The following is a 20,615-nucleotide window of genomic DNA, read 5'->3' as shown; positions in this document are numbered from 1 at the left end:
TAGCAATCTTCCAATATTTGAGGGGCTGCCCCAGAGAGGAGGGGATTCAACCTTATTTTCCAAAGCACCCAAAGGCCAGACAAGGAATAATGGATGGAAACTGACCAAGGAAGAGATTCAACCTAGAAATAAGGAGGAACTTTCTGAAGTGAGAATAATCTCTCATTAATCTCTCATTCATCTGTTATCTACCATCCATCCATCAATCCATCTATCCACCCACCCATTATCTTTCTCTCTCATCTATCTATCTATCTATCTATCTATCTATCTATCTATCTATCTATCTATCTATCTATCTATCTATCTATCTATCTATCTATCTATCATCTATCTATCTATCTATCTATCTATCTATCTATCTATCTATCTATCTACCTACCTACCTACCTACCTACCTACCTAAACATATGTTCTATCTGTCTGTCTGTCTGTTTATCTTTCTATCATTCTATCTTTCTATCTACCTATGATCCATCTATAAAAAAGGTGTTGAGACTCTAGAAGAAGTGCAGAGAAGAGCAACCAGGATGATTGGGGGACTGGAGGCTAAAACATGCGATGAACGGTTGCAGGAAGTGGGCATGGCTAGTCTAGTGAAGAAAAGGACCAGGGGAGACATGACAGCAGTCTTCCAATATTTGAGGGGCTGCCCCGGAGAGGAGGGGGTCAAGCTATTCTCCAAGGCACCTGAAGGCTTTGGAATAATAGTGGAAACTGACCAAGGAGAGATTCAACCTAGAAATAAGAAGGAATTTTCTGGCAAGTGACAACAATCAACCCATGGAACAGAAGTTATCCCTTTAAGAGCCTGTCTAATAAGAAGAGGCCCCCTCTCTCTCGCTGTGTATTTTTTCCCTGCTGTAATTGCTGATTGTTTGACCTCTGCCTATAGTTTTATGTGTAGTTATATATATATTTTGTAGACAAAATCACTATTATATGACAAACCTCTGTTTGCTGTCATTGCTCTTGGGTTGTCTCACGTAGTAAAGCGGTGAAAAACTCCTGACATCTTGATGCGTCAGTCTCTTTTTCTGCTGGTTTTTTTCCCTCTCCAGTTTTCAATTCAGAAGACGACGGAACGGTGATTGGGAAGCTGAAAGTGACAGTAGAAGCCCTGGCGGCTCTGAATTCAGTCTGGAAGAAGCGGGGAAACGCTCAGGAAACCTAAACCTGGACGCCTGCCTCTGTCTGTTGGAAAGCAAGAGAGATACTACCTTATATTGAAATGTCTAATTTGTATGTAAAGCCTGCTCGGTTTGCAGTTTTAAAGTTTGTATATTTTTTCTCCTTGGTTTGAATTTATATTTTTATATTACTCTCCCTCTGTCCCAAGCCCAGGGCTATCATTCCAGCCCATCAGCCTGTAAATAATTAATATCTACATGACTGAATGATGGAACTTTTTGTTAATTGGATGTATGTATGTATGTATGTATGTATGTATGTATGGAGAGAGAGAGAGAGAGAGAGAGAGAGAGAGAGAGAGAGAGAGAGAGAGAGAGAGAATTTTGTCTAATGTGTGTGTGTATAAATATATTGCATATACAAAAGTCATGAAAAATCAAGTAATTATATAATACTAATAATAATAATACACTTAAGCCTCAGAACACTGATTAAAAATACCTCTATGTTATCCCTAATCACCCCCACTAAATGGAATGCCTGCGATTAGCCTCATTAAGAATTTTATACTGCAAAGCTTTTATTAGAAGCAATATATGAAAATTACTTGGATAAATGTGTTAATCTGCCTCTTTAAAATGCTAATATCCATTTTATGCACATTAAGTCTCAGTATGCGTTTCCTTTGATGCCTGCCATTTCTATCAATTAAACACAAAGAATGAGGCTAGTCCCCAGATTTATTAAATTACTGCGAGCTTTTACGAAAAAAAAGAAGAAGAAAGAAACAAAGAAAGAAAGAAACACACAACTTTTGCCCTTCTGAGAAGAGTTGAGATCATCATGTTTGGAAGGTGTGTATGCGTGTGGGTGTGGGTGGGTGTCCCATAAATGGTGCATATGGATGTGTAGACGGGTGTCTTGAAAGGGAGGGTCATCTATATGTGAAAGAGATTTGCTGTTGTGACTCGGCTCCCCAAAGAGGACCAACCCTCTGAAGTGAACTCAAATATTCCTTTATTAGGAGCACCAGGCAAAAAGTTTCTCTCTCACTGTAGGCTTAGCTATTCCAACTCTCTGCTTGGTCTACTTTCCTCCCATTTCGACCGTTTTTATATAACACATATATACAGCCCTTCATTTATCGACTGTTCAAAGTTATAACGTCACTGAAAAAAGTGGCGCATGACCATTTTTCACAATTACGACCGTCCTAGCATCCCCCGTCACACGATCAAAATTCAGATGCTCGGCCGACGACTCGTATTTATGATGGCTGCCATGTCCCTCGCTCCCCTTTCACCGCCTTCTGACGAGTAAAGTCAACGGGGAAAGCCGGACTCATTTACCGACCGGGTTATGAACAGCTGCGGCGATGTGCTTAACAGTGGCAAGAACGGTCGTAGAATGGGGCGACATTCACTGAACTACTGTCTCGCTTAGCAGAAATTTGGGTTGTTAGGTTGAGGACTTGCCCGCGTAACCTGGAAAATTCCGGCTTTCCAGCCACACGGATGAAAAAGATTGAAATGAAATTCCTAAAGAAGAGGTAACATTTAAAATAAAGTAAAAGAAAGAAAAATAGAAATGGAAGGAGCCACGAATAACACGGGGCCCAACTTTCTGTGTTCACGTCTGTGACAAGAGTATTGTTTCCAGAAGCACGCCCCGTGTGTGTGTGTGTTATTTTCAAGTCTTTAACTGGGATTGTGTTGGGGAAGAGCGCCCTGCTGTTTGCAAAAAACAGGCGATCTTCCCTTTTGTGCGCGTCGATGTAAAGTGTTTGGGAAGATAAGTAATTTATTAAAATCTACCTAATTTGCCATGATATATTAAATCTCTGCTTCAGTGATCACAGACCATTTCATTTAGCGAATTAAGCGTCCCTTCTTTGTGTGATTAAAGCACTGGAAAATGAGTTCTTTGCTGCTATTTGTGAAACACTCCGAGCCTGCTAATGGCGAGAAGATGGAATAGATTATGAGACAATTCATTACAGTTCAACAGAAAGAGCGAAGGGAGGGGAGGCAGACAAAATATGCGGTTTTGTTTTTTTTTAAAGAAAAAGAAAAGCACAAGATCTGCGTATGGTTTGAACCATCTGGGCATTAGAGACGGTCCTTGACATCCGACGATCCGTTGAGTGGCTGTTCCACGTGACGACACCACCACTGAGACGGGTGGGCTGCAAAAATTTGAGCAACGGGTTCTCTCCCAGTTTCTGGGTGGGCGTGGCCTAGTCGGCCTCCTACACCACGGCGCGGTAGGGGAGGGTTTCATCCTCCCAAGGCTCCGGAAGCTTTCCTCGAGCCTCCGGGGACGGCGAAAACAGCCTCCCCGGCAGTGGTGAAATTCAAATTGTTTTACTACCGGTTCTGTAGGCGGAGCAGGGGAAGGATACTGCAAAATCTCCATTCCCACCCCACTCTGGGGCCAGCCAGAGGTGGCATTTGCTGGTTCTCCAAACTACGCAAAATTTCCGCTACTGGTTCTCTGCTGGATTTCACACCTGCTCCGCAGGCTCTGGAGGCCCGCAACAGTTTCCGGCTTTCCAGAACTTCTGCGAGGCCCGTTTTTCACTCTTCCCGAGCCTCCAGGTAAGTATAGCGGGTCCTATACTTACCTGGCATACCAAATGGGCCGCAGGGAGGCTCCTAGGAGGGGAGAGGTGGGTGGGCGGGGCCAGCCAGGGTTGGGATTTGCTGGTTTGCCGAACTGGGCAGATCCTTAGCCAGAGGATCGACCGAACCCGCGCGAACCTGTAGCAGCTCACCCCTGCACCGAGAAACGCAGACTTCTGACCAGGTTTTCACACTGCCATTGCAGCTTCCCTGTGGGCCACGTGGTCAAAATGCAGGCACTGAGAAACTGGCATGGACTTATGACGGTTGCAATGTAACTGGGGGAGGAGGAATCACGTGATCGCCGCTTGTGTAACCTTGCTGGCTGGCTTCCGACAACTGAGCTCGACGGGGGAAGCCGGGGTTCACTTAATGACGGCACGATTCTCTATTATTCTTTCTGTGGCAGAAAAGCCGTCAAATAGGACGCACCTCACTCAATAACCGTCTTGCTTATCAGTGGAAATTTTGGGCTCAGTTTGGTCGTATGTCTAGGACTTCCTATAATGGCATCAGATATGTCTCTGCCCAGGGAGGGTTTTTAAGCAGCAATCATGCTGGATTAATTTTTGGATTTATATCAAGGCCTATCTATCAATCTATCTATCTGTCTGTCTGTCTGTCTATCTATCTATCTATCTATCTATCTATCTATCTATCTATCTATCTATCTATCATCTATCTATATCTATTTCATCCATCTAATTATCTATCATTTATCTATCATCTATCTTCCATCTATCATCTGTCCATCCATCCATTCATATGTCCGTATCTATCTATCTATCTATCTATCTATCTATCTATCTATCTATCTATCTATCTATCTATCTATCTATCTATCTATCTATCTATCTATCATTTATCTTTGCATCCTTTCCTTCCTTTCTTTTTCTTTCCCTTCCTTCCCTTTTTCTTTTCTTTCTCCCTCCCTCCCTCCCTCCCTTCCTTCCTTCTGTAGCTTGTCCGCTGTCCATCTCGCCAAAGGCAACTCAAATATCTTGGCCACAAAAACCCCAGAATTTTCCTCTTTGGAATTTCGATTCCGTCCTCCTTCAGTTCATGAGGGATTGTTGACTCTCTCTCCGAGGATTAAACTCTGCAAGTTCTCACAAATATTTTGCCCTGTCGAGAGACGTTCTGGGAACGGCGGATGCCGACTTTCCACGGTCTCCCCCTTCCTTCTTCCCAGACAGGCACGACATGTTGGCGTTTCTCACTCGCTCCGGATTCGGCTCGCTGCCGTTGGCCCATATTCCCTCGTATTCTTTGGCTTCCCAGCCCACTATTGTCATTAAGGCTCCTTCTTCTACGTTACGATAATTTAAACCAGCTCGATTTGACACCAAGATTAACCTCCCCTCCCTGGAGCTTTTCAGAAAAGGGAGTTGTGGTATTTCGGCAGGAGGTTTGGATTATCCAACTAATATTTTGCAACCCCAAACCAAATACTTTCCATGTAAAGAAATTAATCCGGAGAGTTAGACCTATTCCCAACCGTGGGTCAAATTTGTGGCCTCCATCTCCCAGAATTTCCCAGCATCCTTGTTCCACCCGTTTTATTGTCCATCTGCTGAAATTGAGAAACTTCTGGGGCCTTCTGGAACCGTCTGGCTTTTTAAAAATTACCATTAACATTTTAATTGAGCTGTAAAGTATCTAAACCACAAAATGCAAAGTAAATGAGAAAGCAATGGGGGAGGGAAAGGGGAAGGAGAAGTAAGGGAAGGTAAGAAAAGGAGGAGAAGGAGGAGGATTGACTTCCAACTCTCTCTGTTACAAGGAAAACAAGGCATTAACATCAATTCACAGCTTTTTACGTTTTCATAATAACACAAACAAGCCATTTCTATAAAGATCTATCAGCCTAATTGATAAAACCCAGAGTTTCAATCTTCTCCAACATCAAGCACGAAATTCAGAAGTACTTATATTCTTTTCTTTAATCAAAGGGGGTCAATTTTCCCATTGTGACCAACTCCCATCAATCATTCGACCATCCCCCAGATGACAACTGACTAGGTGGTTCAGTGGCTAAGACACTGAGCTGGTGGATCAGAAAGAGGTCAGCAATTTGGCGGTTCGAATCCCTAGTACAGGTCTCCTGCATGAGCAGGGGGTTGAACTACATGACCTCCAAGGTTCCTTACAACTCTAATTAACTCTTTTATACAGAGCCGAGGTGGCGCAGTGGTTAGGGTGCAGTACTGCAGGCCACTTCAGCTGACTGCTAGTCTGCAGTTCGGTGGTTCAAATTTCACCGGCTCAAGGTTGACTCAGCCTTCCATCCTTCCGAGGTGGGTGAAATGAGGACCCAGACTGTGGGGGCGATATGCTGACTCTGTAAAACCGCTTAGAGAGGGCTGAAAGCCCTATGAAGCGGTATATAAATCTAACTGCTATTGCTATATTGCTATGGTAAGAATCGAAGGGCCCTTCCATTTTTGTGCATACAATAGTTTTGCTGCTGTCAACATATATAATGACAAAGTTCCCTTTTTTTTCTCGAGTTTTTTTTCCCATTAAACCCAAAAGGAAAAGTTCTGGTTTCAGTTTTATCTCCGTTTCCCTCCCCCTAAAAAAAATTGTATCAAAACATGAATCATGCCCCCAAATTTCTTTTCGCTTTATCACATGTGCACCAGAGATGATAAAAAGCTTTTAAAAATCTGTGCGGAGGATTCAATCCTGCTGAATACGCAGCCGAAGACCTTTCGTCCTTTAAAACTAAGGACGGGGGAAGTTACAGTAAGGACTTCAAGATGCCTACAGACCTTTAAACCTTCTGAAGTGGTGTAGGGTTTCCTTCCTAAGCCGGGAGTTGGACTAGAAGACCTCCAAGGTCCCTTCCAACTCTGTTTAATAGCAATAGCAGTTAGACTTATATACCGCTTCATAGGGCTTTCAGCCCTCTCTAAGCGGTTTACAGAGTCAGCATATCGCCCCCACAGTCTGGGTCCTCATTTCACCCACCTCGGAAGGATGGAAGGCTGAGTCAACCTTGAGCCGGTGAGATTAGAACCGCTGAACTGCAGATAACAGTCAGCTGAAGTGGCCTGCAGTACTGCACCCTAACCACTGCGCCACCTTGGCTGTTATTCTAGTCTAAGCTAGTCCAGTCTTTCTTCTATTTTCTCTTGTTTTCTCTCTTCTATTCTCTCTTCTATTTTCCATTTTCTATTCTATTCTATTTTCTTTTCTGTTTTCTCTATTCTATTTTCCATTTTCTATTCTATTATTTTCTCTTCTATTTTCTGTTTTCTCTATTCTATTTTCCATTTTCAATTCTATTCTATTTTCTCTTCAATTTTCTCTTCTGTATTCCCTATTCTATTTTCCCTATTCTATTCTATTCTATTCTATTCTATTCTGTGTTTCAGAAATGTTCCCCAATAAAGATCCATACTTTGTGTGAACACGCGAGAAGCACTTGGAAGCTCTCTTAGATGGGGTTTGGCACCGGATAAGCCCTAAATTAGATCCTATTTGTTCTTTGAAAACACCCACAAGTGTTTGCCTAATTAAACAGAAGCATTATCATACGGATTTATTAGCTTACACTAAGTATAGATTAAGCAAAACCATTCCGGCTTGATTTGCAACCGAGGCAGCCCATAGATTTAATCCGAAGCATGCACTTACAAACACATGTTGATTTTCCTTTAAAAAAATAAAAAAGATATAAATAAAAGCTGGATTCCAATAGAAGGTTTTGATTCGGGGGTGACTTTAGAGTGTCCTTCGTCCTTGTGACAGGAGAAGGAGTGATAGGGAGCTGCATTGACATATTCTTCATTTTGTAAAAAACACTTTTTGGATTGGATTGTGATATGCAGCCCTAGTTCTTCAGAAGGCTCCCAAATGAAGGGGATTTTTTAAAAAGTATTCAAAATTATGTTTGTTTCTCTTTTAAGTATAAAGGTCAAGGTTCCGTTCGCACATATGTGCCAGTCATTCCTGACTCTAGGGGGCGGTGCTCAACTCCGTTTCAAAGCCGAAGAGCCAGAGCTGTCCGAAGACGTCTCCGTGGTCATGTGGCCGGCATGACTCAATGCCGAAAGCGCACAAAATGCTGTTAACTTCCCACCAAAGGTGATTTCTATTTTTTTACTTGCATTTTTACGTGCTTTCGAACTGCTAGGTTGGCAGAAGCTGGGACAAGTCACGGGAGCTCACTCCGTTACGCGGCGCTAGGGATTCGAACTGCAGGAATGCTGACCTTCTGATCGACAAGCTCAGCATCTTAGCCAACTGAGCCATCGCATCCCATGAACTGAATTAAGCGTAGACAATGCCTAAAATGAGCTAAAATGAAGGAGAAAAGAGCGTAGCATTTCTCAAACTTGACCATTTTAAGAAGTGTGGACATCAACTCCCAGAATTCCCCAGCCAGCATGTACAGCATATACAGGAAATTGGCTATCATCATGATAAACTTGGCTAAACCAAGGCAAATTTTTACTACAACGACAGACCAACATAGAGCTACATCTGTGCCTCTTTCATGGCAAGAAAATATTAGTAGGGTTTTGTTTTCTTTTTTTCATTTTCTATTCCATTCTCAGATTTCCTCTTGGTCTCCTTTCCTATACGGACTGGGCTCATCCTGCTTATCCTTAAGCCTGAATAAGATCCACCAGATAAGAGAGTATGGAAAAGTCCTCAAGACCTTCTCCCAGCCTCCAATCTTTCCCTTAACGATTCCCCCCCCCCCCCACTTTCTTAGGTGCCAATTGAGGAGACCAATGTGATTTCTGGCTCAAATGCTCGTAATTTCTAATAAAAAGGAACGTTGGAAACCTTGGAACAATCCACTTTTATGGCTTTGGACTCGTCGCAATCTCTAATTTGAAATTCAGGTATTAAGAAAATTGGATCTCTTTTATTTTTTGTCAAAAGGAAGGGAAAGAGGGACTTAATAAGCATTTTCATAATTAATCAGCAGGTTCTTTGCAAAGGCAAATGTAACGGACTTTCTGGAGGACAATTGCCAGAGATCTATGTATGCAAATGGAAAAAGCCCAAAGTTTCTATCGCTTCTTTGTGAGTTGTTAATCATATGCAAGTTGGAAAACTCCCCAAAGAAGGGAGAAAGGGGGGGGGGGAGCACTAATGAAGCAAATTTCTTTTCTAAACAGCATTCTAAGAGGAAGACAATCCTGGGCACCAAAAGCTTTATTTGCCCCCCAACTCAGAGACCACCCATTGTTACTAAATTCCCATTTTTAATGAGGGGATATTTAATAATAAATGATTGGCAAATAAGCCTTTTCGCTATGTTTCATTGTAATTACATGCAGATGAAATGAAGGGTTTTTTTCCTTTTTCTTGGCTCCATTTATTAGCTTTTGGAACAACGGTCCCCATCAAATGGTCAAATATGCCTTCAGAAATTGTGAGAGCTTCATCCCTGGAAGCTTTCAAGAAGAGACTGGACTGCCATCTGTCAGAAATGGTGTAGGGTATCCGCTTGGGCGGAGGGGAGGTTGGACTAGATGACCTACAAGGTGCCTTCCAACTCTGTTATTCTCTTCTCTTCAGAATTTTATTCCATTCTATTCAGAATTCCATTCCATTCCATTCCATTCTCTCTTCTATTATTTTCTATTATATTCTTAATACTATTCTATTCTATTCTTAATATTATTCTATTCTATCTTCTATTCCATTCCATTCTATCTTCTATTCTTAATACTATTCTATTCTAACTTCTATTCCATTCCATTCCATTCTCTATTCTATTCTATTTTCTATTCTTAATACTATTCCATTCCATTCTATCTTCTATTCCATTCCATTCTATTCTATCTTCTATTCTTAAATCTATTCTATTTTATTCCATTCTATTCTATCTTCTATTCTTAATACTATTCCATTCTGTTCTATCCTCTATTCCATTCCATTCCATTCTATCTTCTATTCCATTCCATTCTATTCTATCTTCTATTCTTAAATCTATTCTATTCTATTTTATTCCATTCTATTCTATCTTCTATTCTTAATACTATTCCATTCCGTTCTATCCTCTATTCCATTCCATTCCATTCTATCTTCTATTCCATTCCATTCTATTCTATCTTCTATTCTTAAATCTATTCTATTCTATTTTATTCCATTCTATTCTATCTTCTATTCTTAATACTATTCCATTCCGTTCTATCCTCTATTCCATTCCATTCCATTCTATCTTCTATTCTTAATTCTATTCTATTTATTCTATCTTCTATTCCATTTCATTCTATTCTATTCTATCTTCTATTCTTAATTCTATTCTATTTATTCTATCTTCTATTCCATTTCATTCTATTCCATTCTATCTTCTATTCCATTCCATTCTATTCTCTTCTATTCCATTCTTTCTATCTTCTATTCTTAAATCTTTTCTATTCTATTCCATCTTCTATTCCATTCCATTCTATTCTATTCTATCTTCTATTCTTAATACTATTCCATTCCATTCTATCTTCCATTCCATTCCATTCTATTCTATCTTCTATTCTTAATACTATTCCATTCCATTCTATTCTATTCTATCTTCTATTCTTAATACTATTCTATTCTATCTTCCATTCCATTCCATTCCATCTTCTATTTTTAATACTATTCTATCCTATTCCATTCTATCTTCTATTCCATTCCATTCCATTCTATCTTCTATTCCATTCTATTCTATCTTCTATTCTTAAATCTATTTATTCCATCTTCTATTCCATTCCATTTCATTCCATTCTATCTTCTAGAAAAAGCAAAAATAAAATAAAATAGAAAAGGCCCAGAGAGAGATTTCTGCTTGCTCAGCTCCTTGCCACCAAGAGAAGGGTGAACGACATCAAGGCTGCTTCTGCATTGCTGAGGCAGTATGTCACGCCATCCAGATCCGCGTCAAGGTTTCCATCAGAGACGAGTGCACCGCCAAGAACACGCGACGGCTTGCCAAGCCCCGGACAACGTTATGGGAAACGGTGTGAGATTATACTCTGGAGTCCTCCCGCTAAGTACGCGGGGCTGGCACCGGTCCCGAGAAGTCTTCACATTCCTCCCAAACCAGATGCAGAGGGTTGGATTCTTCAACAGAGGGTCCTACAGAAGAAGAGCATCTTGCTACAAGATGTCTTAGCAGCTCTGAAGAGACCGTGTAAGACAATAACGGAAGAACAGAGTTGGAAGGGAGCTCGGAGGTCTTCTAGTCTGACCCCCCCTGCTCAGAGCAGGAAACCCTATACCGTTTTCGCACAAACGATTGGCCAATCTCTTCTTTAAAAAACCTCCCATGTGATGGAGCACCCAGAATTTTTGAAGGCAAGTCGTTCCAATTTTTAATTGTTCTCGTTGTCAGGAAATTTCTGCCTGGTTCCAGGTTGCGTCTCTCTTTGATTAGTTTCCATCCATTGCTTCTTGTCTTGCCTTCTTTGGGTGCTTTGGAGAAAAGGTTGACTCCCTCTTCTTTGAGGCAGCCCCACAAATATTGGAAGACTGCTAAAAGTTCGGAGAAGAGCAACTAAATGATCAAAGGCCACAAAGAAGAGGGGGGTCAAATTATTCTCCAAAGCAGCAGAGGGCAGGGCAAGAAACAATGGTTGGAAACTAACCAAGGAGAGAAGCAACTTGGAATTAAGGAGAAACTTCCTAACTGTGAGGACAATTAACCAGTGGAACAGAACTTGCCTTCAGAAGTTGTTAGGTAATTTATAGTTTGTAAACTCTTCCCATCATCTAACAAACAGAGAGCTAACAGTCGTTCTGGCTCCCTCTTATGGCCGATTGAGGAAACAGCACCCAATCACATTTACAGCATGATTTAAAGAAACAGATACAACATTGTTACATGATTTATATATTGCCAACCCAACTGTTGGAATTATATTCCTAACAGTGGTTGTTCTACCACTGGAGGTTTTTAAGAAGAGACTAGACAGCTCCTTGTCTGAGATGGTATAGGTTCACCTGCTTGAGCAGGAGGCTGGACTAGAAGACTTCCAAGGTCCCTTCCAGCTCTATTCTTCGGAGACTACAGCTAGTCCAGAATGCAGCCGCACGAGCGAAATTGGGTGTACCGAGATACACCCATGTTACACCTGTCCGCGAGCTGCACTGGCTGCCAATTGGTCTCTGGGCGCAATTCAAGGTGTTGGTCATTACCTTTAAAGCCCTACATGGCTTAGAACCAGCGTATTTGTGAGACCGCCTACTGCCGCATACCTCCCAACGGCCGATAGAATCCCACAGGGTGGGCCTCCTTAGGACGTCGTCAGCCGGACAGTGTCGGCTGGCGGGGCCTCAGAGGAGGGCCTTCTCTGTGGTCGCTCCGACCCTGTGGAATCAGCTACCCCCAGAGGTCCGGACCTTGCCCACCCTCATGGCCTTCAGAAAAGCTGTTAAAACCTGGCTGTTCCGGCAGACCTGGGGCTATTGATCTTATTATGTAGGGTCCAGCCCCAACTTGAATGTATGCGTGTTGGAGAATTTTAATCTTCATTTTTATTTTATTTTGTTTGTTTTCCTTTCTTATTCTGTGTAAATGCCCGGAGTCCTCCGGGATTGGGCGGCCTATAAATCTAATTAAATTAAATTAAATTATTCTATTCTAAGGATGTCTCCCCTAGTCCTTCTTTTCATCAGTTCCTGCAACCGTTCTTCATACATTTTAGCCTCCAGTCCCCTAATTAGCGGTCTTGCTTGTATGCCCACTGCGGTCAATTCCATGATTGGACTTTCTCCTGGGTAACGTAACTTCTAGATTTCCAATCCCAAGGCTTTCTCCACACAGGGAAAAGCAGTGTACATGTCACGTCTGGCTCCAATTTATCCCTTTAACAACACACCTGGCATGCACAATGGGCTGGGAGCAAGAAGGTGAGTTCACACAATGGGCTAGGCAAGGTTTAAAACCATGTCAGGTAGTTTAGCGGTTCAACATGTTATGAGAATGCAACCATTGGCGCAGTGGTGAAGTTCTTTTTTTTTTACTACCGGTTCTGTGGGCGTGGCGTGGTGGGCGTGGCGGAGGAAGGAAACTGAAAAATCTCCACTCCCACCCCCACTCTGGGGCCAGCCAGACGTGGCATTTGCCGGTTCTCTGAACTACTCAAAATTTCCGCTACCGGTTCTCCGGAACCTGTCAGAACCTGCTGGATTTCACCCCTGCATTGGTGTTAAGATGTTAGATGAAGCCGCCCATCCCATTAAACCATGCTTGATTTGGTTGGATAAGGTCTGACAGGCAAACATTGTGCCTGGCAGTTTTGTTAGCCCAGATTTACGATGAAAAAGTGGGATTTCATGGCTCAGAATTCTTTTTTTCACCGAAGCCGGTTCTAGTTTCACATCGATATCTAAATATCCCGATGGAGAAGGGCACAGATGAGAGGGAGGACGAGAGAATGAATTTTGTTTAAATGCCACCTTGCAATATTTAAATTCCTATGTAATAAAACTCGGAGATAGGAAAGTTTTAGCTCTTCATTTTTAGAACTAGCAAAAGCTGAAACGTTACACTCAGGTCGCTGAGAATAAGCCTTGTAATGGCCTGACTTATTTCTTGAGTGGATGTGCAAGGAAATTGCTTGTGGAAACTTTAAAAATGTAAGCATGGGACTGGTGGTGAAAATAAAAGCAGAGAGATGGGAAGAGTGGGGTTATTTACAAATTCAAATCCTGGCAATTTCTCTCTTTTTTTTAAATCGCACATGAAAATATGTAACGCACTGCTCTAAAGAATTAGCATATGGCTCCATCTACAGTCTGAATCAAATGCACACATATATTCCTTCTAGTCTCCTTGTAATTCATAAAACTATGTTTATCATGCCTGTCTGTCTATCACCTTTCTATTTCTCTTTCGTCTATCTGCCTGCTTGCCTGCCTGCCTATCCTCATCATCCATCCATCCATCCATCCATCCATCTCTTTCTATCATCTCTTCTGCCTGCCTGCCTATCTCCATTCATTCATCCATCCATCATCTATCATCTTTTCTATCTCCCTGCCTGTCTCCATCCAACTACCTACCTACCTACCTTCTATCATCTCTTCTGCCTGCCTATCTCCATCCATCTACCCATCCTTTATCATCTCTTCTATCTGCCTATCTCTATTTATCTATCTATCTATCTATCTATCTATCTATCTATCTATCTATCTATCTATCTATCTATCTATTCTATCACCTATCTCGTAAATCTATCTACAATCTACCATCTATCTTATCTCTATCATCTATCTATCTATCTATCTATCTATCTATCTATCTATCTATCTATCTATCTATCTATCTATCTATCTATCTACCTACCTACCTACCTACCTACCTACCTACCTACCTACCTATCATCCATCCATCCATCCATCCATCCATCCATCCATCCATCCATCCATCCATCCATCCATCCATCCATCCATCCATCCATCCATCTATCTATCTATCTATCTATCTATCTATCTATCTATCTCATCTATCACCTATCTCTCGTATATCTATCTACAATCTACCATCTATCTGTCTATCATCTATCTTTCTATCTATCTATCTATCTATCTATCTATCTATCTATCTATCTATCTATCTATCTCATCTATCATCTTATCCCTTGTTTTTCAGGAAGTCCATTAAACTTAAGGTGGCTTATGAGCAAGTAAGCAGATGGGGAACTCTGCTATTTATTGCCCAACAAAGTAATATTCTCATACCCCCCCCTTTTCCCCCTCCATCCAGAGTACTGGAAAAACTTCTCCGTGAAGGATTAGCGTGGGAGGGGGGGGGGGAAGAAGGGAGCAGCATCAAGTGGCCCACAATGAACCCTGGCTTCAAATGGCGCTGGTTCTGCAGATACTCCAGAGTGTTACTAACTTTCTGAAAATTATTATCTTGCTTTCCTGACCTGACAAAATTGATTCAATAGAAGGGAATATTTGTAGCTCAGGGTTGAAATGAAGGGGTCCGTGTCTGAGCCTGGTGCTTTTCTTGCAGACATTTCATGACTCAAGTAGGTAACATCATCAGTGCTAGAAGGGGGTGGGATTTGCTCTCTTTCTATATGGACCTAGTTTGCCAGGTCAAGTCTTGGTGGGAGCCGAGGTTTCTTAATTACGCTGTTATTTACTGTTTGTTCGTCTGAGTTGCTAGTTTGAGGGTTTGTTTTAAACATACACAAGCGTCTAACTAGAACTAAAGGAGAAACTGATTCTCTTTGCAGGGAATATTAGTTAAGGAAAGAATTTTTCAAAATACTTATTTGAAGATGCAAAAACCTCCCTTCACTAAAATTTCTACATAGTTTACATAGGAGTAAAATTACAATATAATAATTCATCCTCTCTCTCTCTCTCTCTCTTTCTCTCTCTCTCACTCTCTCACTCTGTCTCTCTCTCTCTCAATATCTCCTGGCATCTTTATTAAACACTATTTGCTTTTGAAACTAATACCTCTATTTCCACCTGCACTTATATTTCTGGGGCCACCTACTGTATGCATACCTTCGTCTCCTGCCCATCTCTTTCTCTTTCTAATCTTCAGTATTGCAGATTTTTCAAACTCCCATCGTTTTCGAAGAGATAGGCAGACCTTATTACAGACGGAGAAGTTTTAAGAATCAAATTAAGCCACAGAGAAGACAGAGGGCAAAAGTCCTACAGTGACTTTTTAAATGAAAATGAAATATTTTCATTTTCGAAGTACAATAACACAGAGTTGTAAAATTACCTCTGATTAATATCAAACACACGTTTTATGCGAGGCGATTTGATTATAACCTGATTACCTGACCTTGTAATTAAAGTTTATCAGGGGGTCCCGAGCCCCTCTCTCTCTCTCTCTCTATGTAATGGCTTCTTTTAGCCCAGTAGGAAAAGCAACAGGAAATCTGAGCCTCCAGTTTTGCATTTAAATAAGTGGAAAAATGTGGTAATAACATGACAAACAGGTCTGGGTTTTTTTGATCATTAATCATGCTAAGCAATATTCATAAATTCAATTTTGAAGAAGTTGGATACTTTTTCTCCCCCTGTTATTAGTTTCGGTGTTATTAAATGAGATTGTTTCTGACTAATATATTTCTCGACTCAAACGGTAGCTCCGAGCTGTTATTCAAATCAAATAACATGCCCCTTACTTGTGCCTAGCACTCATAAATGCCAAGTTGTGATACATTTCTTGGTGATGGTCACGAATATTAAAGGAGGCAATAAAGCTTCTAATATCTCATAAGTAAGCTGATTTTTTTCTAAAGGACTGGAATCAACTGCTACGGAAGAGACAGGGGGAGGGGGGTGGATTTCTGGACTATAAGGCCTAAAGCTACATTTCTTTTTTTCTTTCTTTCTTTTTCTTTCTTTCTCTTCTCTTTCTTCATTCTCTCCCTTTTTCTTTTTTTCATTTTTCCTTCCTTCCTTCCCCTGCCTTTCTTTTCTTCCTTTTTTCATTCCCTTCCCTCCCTTTTTCTTTTCTTTTTCCTTCCTTTCCTCCCTCCCTCTTTCTTCTCTGCCTTTTTTGTCCTTCTTCATTCCTTTCCCTCCTTTTCTTTTTTTTCTTTTTTCCTTTTTTCCCTTCTTTCCCCTTTCTTTTTTTCTTCCTTTCTTCATTCCCTTCCCTATCTTTCTTTTTCTTTCTTTTCTTTTTCTTCCTTCCTTCCTTGCCTCGCTCCCTCCCTTTTTCTTTCTTTCCCTCTCTCTCCTTATTTCCTCTTCTTCCTCCAAATACTCATCATATGGTTCAAGCATTGTGTGAACCTCCGCCAAATATGGCTTGTTTCATGAACCATATTTAAAAACCTGAAACATGCAACTTCGTCTTGAGAGAGGAGGAGGAGGAGGAGGAGGAGGAGGAGGAGGAGGAGGAGGAGGAGGAGGAGGAGGAGGAGGAGGAAGAAGAGAAGATCTATTGAAATATATGTTAACAAATTTATCCAGCTGATTTCTATGGGATTTAAATGCTATTAACTGTAGCCAATAGTAGAGAGAGAGAGATCATCTTTAGCTCAGAGTTTTTATTTATTTATATAATTGTAAAATTTATTGACCCTCCCATCTTAACACAGGGAAACTCTGGGCGGCTTACTAACTTAAAAACGCTGAACCGTTGGGTTCAGTGTTTCTCAATCTTGGCCCCGGCAACCTTAGTAGTAACCTCGATGAAGAGGTTTGGCCCAGCTGGCTGGGAAACCTATTGGAAGTCTACATATCTTAAAAGTTCCAAGGTTACTGAAGGATAAAGCAAAATCAGGAGTCTTATAAAAAGGGTGGAGTAGATGGTATTAAATGGTTGGACGATAGACACAAGGTATAAGAGTTAAGTATTATCTACAAGAAATACGATAACACCGTATACATCCGTAAATATGATTATATTCCAAGTCACTATATAATATAGAGTATATTAGAGAACATAGAAATGGTACTTGTGTAAATATGAATGATATTAATGTTACAGGCTAACTCTGCCGACTGCCAGCAGTTCGATCCTGACCGGCTCAAGGTTGACTCAGCCTTCCAGCCTACCGAGGTCGGTAAAAGGAGGACTCAGATTGTTGGGGGCAATAGACTTGACGCTGTAAACTGCTTAGAGAGGGCTGGAAAGCACCGGAAAGCGGTATATAAGTCTCAGGGCTAGGGCTAAACCGCCCATTGGAAGCTGGAATTTGGGTGAGAAGCTGGTTATTTTTTAAGATGTTCTGCTTAGGATTTGGATATGAACCGGGTGCCGCTTTGCAATCAAGTGCTTGAAAAGGGCTCCCTTCCCTCCCTCCCCTAAACTGCCTCACCCCTCGATTCCGTCAATCTGCAAGGGCGTCTTTTGTTTTCTTCTCCGTTTCTTCATAAGCCTGTTGCTGATGGAAAGGCGCAGCTCAGGGAGCTTAACCGTTATGTGCAATGACCTTTACTTTTCATATTAATATATTATTGCCAGATCTGTACGACTCGGAGAAGGCAGTTTGGAAATTCAGATGAAATGCCAACGCAACGCGGCGTCTTCCGTCCAGACCCTTCTCCTCCCACCCATTGACACCCCCCCCTCCGGTCTCCCAGCTTGGGCATCCGGTGGTGGCAAATTAATATTCACCCTTCTCTCTCTTTCTCTCTGTCCTTCCCTCTCTTCATTGTCCTTCTCTTTCTCTCTGTCCTTCTTTTTCTGTCCTTTTTCTCCCCCCTCGCTCCTTCTCTTTCTCCTTGTCTCTCGTCTCTCCTCTTTCTGTCCTTCCCTCTCTTCTCTCTGTCCTTCCCTCTCTTCTCTGTCCTTCTCTCTTTCTCTCTGTTCTTCTCTGTGTGTCTGTCCTTCCCTTTCTTCTTTCATTCTTTCTCTCCTTCTCTTTCTCTCCTACTTTCTCTCTGTCCTTCTCTTTCTCTCTCCTTCTCTCTGTCCTTCCCTCCCTCTTCTTTCTGTCCTTCTCTTTCTCTTTCCTTCCCTCTCTTCTCTGTCCTTCTTTTTCTGTCCTTTTTCTTTTTTTCCCCTCTCCTTCTCTTTCTTGTCTCTCTTTCTGTCCTTCCCTCTCTTCTCTCTGTCCTTCTTTCTCTGTTCTTGTGTCTGTCCTTCCCTCTCTTCTTTCATTCTTTCTCTCCTTCTCTCTTTCTGTCCTACTCTCTGTCCTTCTCTTTCTCTCTGTCCTTCTGTCCTTCTCTCTCTCTTCTTTCTGTCCTTCTCTTTCTCTCTGTCCTTCCCACTCTTCTCTGTCCCTTTTCTGTCCTTTTTCCCCCTCTCCTTCTCTTTCTCCTTGTCTCTCCTTGTCTCTCCTCTTTCTGTCCTTCCCTCTCTTCTCTCTGCCCTTCTCTTTCTCTCTGTTCTTCTGTTTGTCCTTCCCTCTCTTCTTTCATTCTCGTCTCTCCTCTTTCTGTCCTTCCCTCTCTTCTCTCTGTCCTTCTCTTTCTCTCTGTTCTTCTGTTTGTCCTTCCCTCTCTTCTTTCATTCTTTCTCTCCTCCTCTCTTTCTGTCCTACTTTCTCTCTCCCCTTCTCTCTCTCTCTCTCTGTCCCTGTCTTTCTCCCCCCTCCTCCTCTCCTCTTTCTCTTTCCTTTCTCTTTTATTGACTCGGAGAGCTTTGCCCGAGCAACTTGATCGAGAGTAACATTATCAAGAGCTTTGCGGGCCCGCTTCTTTTGTCATTTCCACACCCGTGTCGGCTCGACACTCGTCACTGTCAATCAAACCGCAATAAGACGCAGATGAGTTGCTCATTTGGTTTAATAAAATCTCCCTGCTTATTTGCAGTGCAGTCATTATGCCACATAATTGCCGCGCCGCCGAGGTGAACAGCAGCCGGTTGCCTGGGGATATGAAGGGAGGGGGGGATAGGAAGGTGTTTGCTCCCCTACTTGTATCCCTCTCCCGAGTCACTCATATCCCTAAAATTAATATTGTATTTGAATCTGCTCCCTCCCTCCGCGAACCCCGTTGCCGATGCAGGGCTAACATTGTTATTACTTATTATTTGGACGTGAAGTCATTTATTTTGAATTGCCTTGGAATGTCTGCCAGGCTCAATTGCATTCAGGAGGGTTCAGTGCCAGTTTTAATGGCCGTTGGAAAGCGAGGATCCAGAATTAGGAAGATAGGTCAACCTGCCGCGTGGTACCTAAGATCAAAGCATCGGGCCTCTTTTCCTGGGCTTCCACCGACACTTCCACAAACCAAGATAGCTCCTTTCTCAGGCCGAGGGATCGCTGGGCTTTGTGAAAGGAAACAAACCAAGATAGTTCCTTTCTCAGGTCGAGGGATTGCTGGGGTTTGCGAAAGGAAACAAACCAAGATAGTTCCTTTCTCAGGCCGAGGGATCGCTGGGGTTTGCGAAAGGAAACAAACCAAGATAGCTCCTTTCTGAGGCCAAGTGATTGCTGGGGTTTGTGAAAGGAAACAAACCAAGATAGCTCCTTTCTTAGGCCGAGGGATCGCTGGGGTTTGTGAAAGGAAACAAACCAAGATAGTTCCTTTCTTAGGCCGAGTGATCGCTGGGGTTTGTGAAAGGAAACAAACCAAGATAGCTCCTTTCTTAGGCCGAGGGATCGCTGGGGTTTGTGAAAGGAAACAAACCAAGATAGTTCCTTTCTTAGGCCGAGTGATCGCTGGGGTTTGTGAAAGGAAACAAACCAAGATAGTTCCTTTCTTAAGGAGAGAGAGGGAGAGAGAGAGAGAGAGGGAGGGAGAGAGAGGGAGGGAAGGAGGGAGAGGGAGGGAGAGAGAGAGGAAGAGAGAGAGAGGGAGGGAGAGAGAGGGAGGGAGAGAGGGAGGGAGGGAGGGAAGGAGGGAGGGAGAGAGAGAGGGAGAGAGAGAGAGGGGGGAAGGAGAGGGAGGGAGGGAGAGAGAGAGGGAGAGAGAGAGAGAGAGGGAGAGAGAGAGGGAGGGAGGGAGAGGGAGAGAGAGAGAGAGAGAGGGAGAGAGGGAGGGAGAGATGCTTCTTTATCATTACATGAATATTATTTTTGTCCATAGCAAATGTATGCAAATCGACCTGATAGACTGAAACGCAGATGATTAAGTGATTCATATTTCTTTAATTGGGTTGAAGCCCCTCGTGGCTGCTTCAAACATAATCTTTCTCCAGAGTTGGTTTTCGCCGCCCCACCCACCCTCCTATCTGTGGGGTGGGGGTGGGGGAAGAGAGAGAGAGAGAGCTGCTGATACGAAGTCTGCCTGTGACTCGTTTCTAAAGGGGTCTTGTCTTCTCAACCATTTTGTTTCCTTCAAGGAAACCCTTTTGCTTGTTCATCAAATCTTCATGCAAGCATTTCTGGTCGCCTCCGGCAACTTAACCTTTTTTTTTTTTTTTTGGCCCATTCAGATTAGCAAGAGGATGTCTGCCAAGAGCAAAATGAATATTAAATCTTCTCTGAAAAGTTCCATCCAGAACCTTGATTCTTTACAAAGGAAATGATGATGGGT

At 42.3% G+C, this 20,615-nt stretch overlaps 1 protein-coding gene across 1 annotated transcript in view; it reads left to right on the top strand.

Annotated features, from left to right (window-relative positions):
- Window positions 1-1,289, top strand: part of RPGRIP1L (RPGRIP1 like) — a 68,194-nt gene extending 66,905 nt beyond the window's left edge. Inside the window, exon 26 of the mRNA XM_087729460.1 lies at window positions 1,062-1,289. Within this exon, the coding sequence (XP_087585586.1) occupies window positions 1,062-1,174 (113 nt within the window). The 3' untranslated portion in view covers window positions 1,175-1,289. The remainder of the gene's footprint in view (window positions 1-1,061) is intronic.
- Window positions 1,290-20,615: the final 19,326 nt, after the last annotated feature.

Source organism: Thamnophis sirtalis, unplaced genomic scaffold (genome assembly GCF_051295495.1).
Source record: "Thamnophis sirtalis isolate CommonGarterSnake01/CBP01778 unplaced genomic scaffold, rThaSir2_p1.2 scaffold_14, whole genome shotgun sequence".
NCBI lineage: Eukaryota > Metazoa > Chordata > Lepidosauria > Squamata > Natricidae > Thamnophis > Thamnophis sirtalis.
The sequence above is the reverse complement of the archived record's forward strand: the minus strand, read 5'-3'. Positions and strand labels throughout refer to the sequence as shown.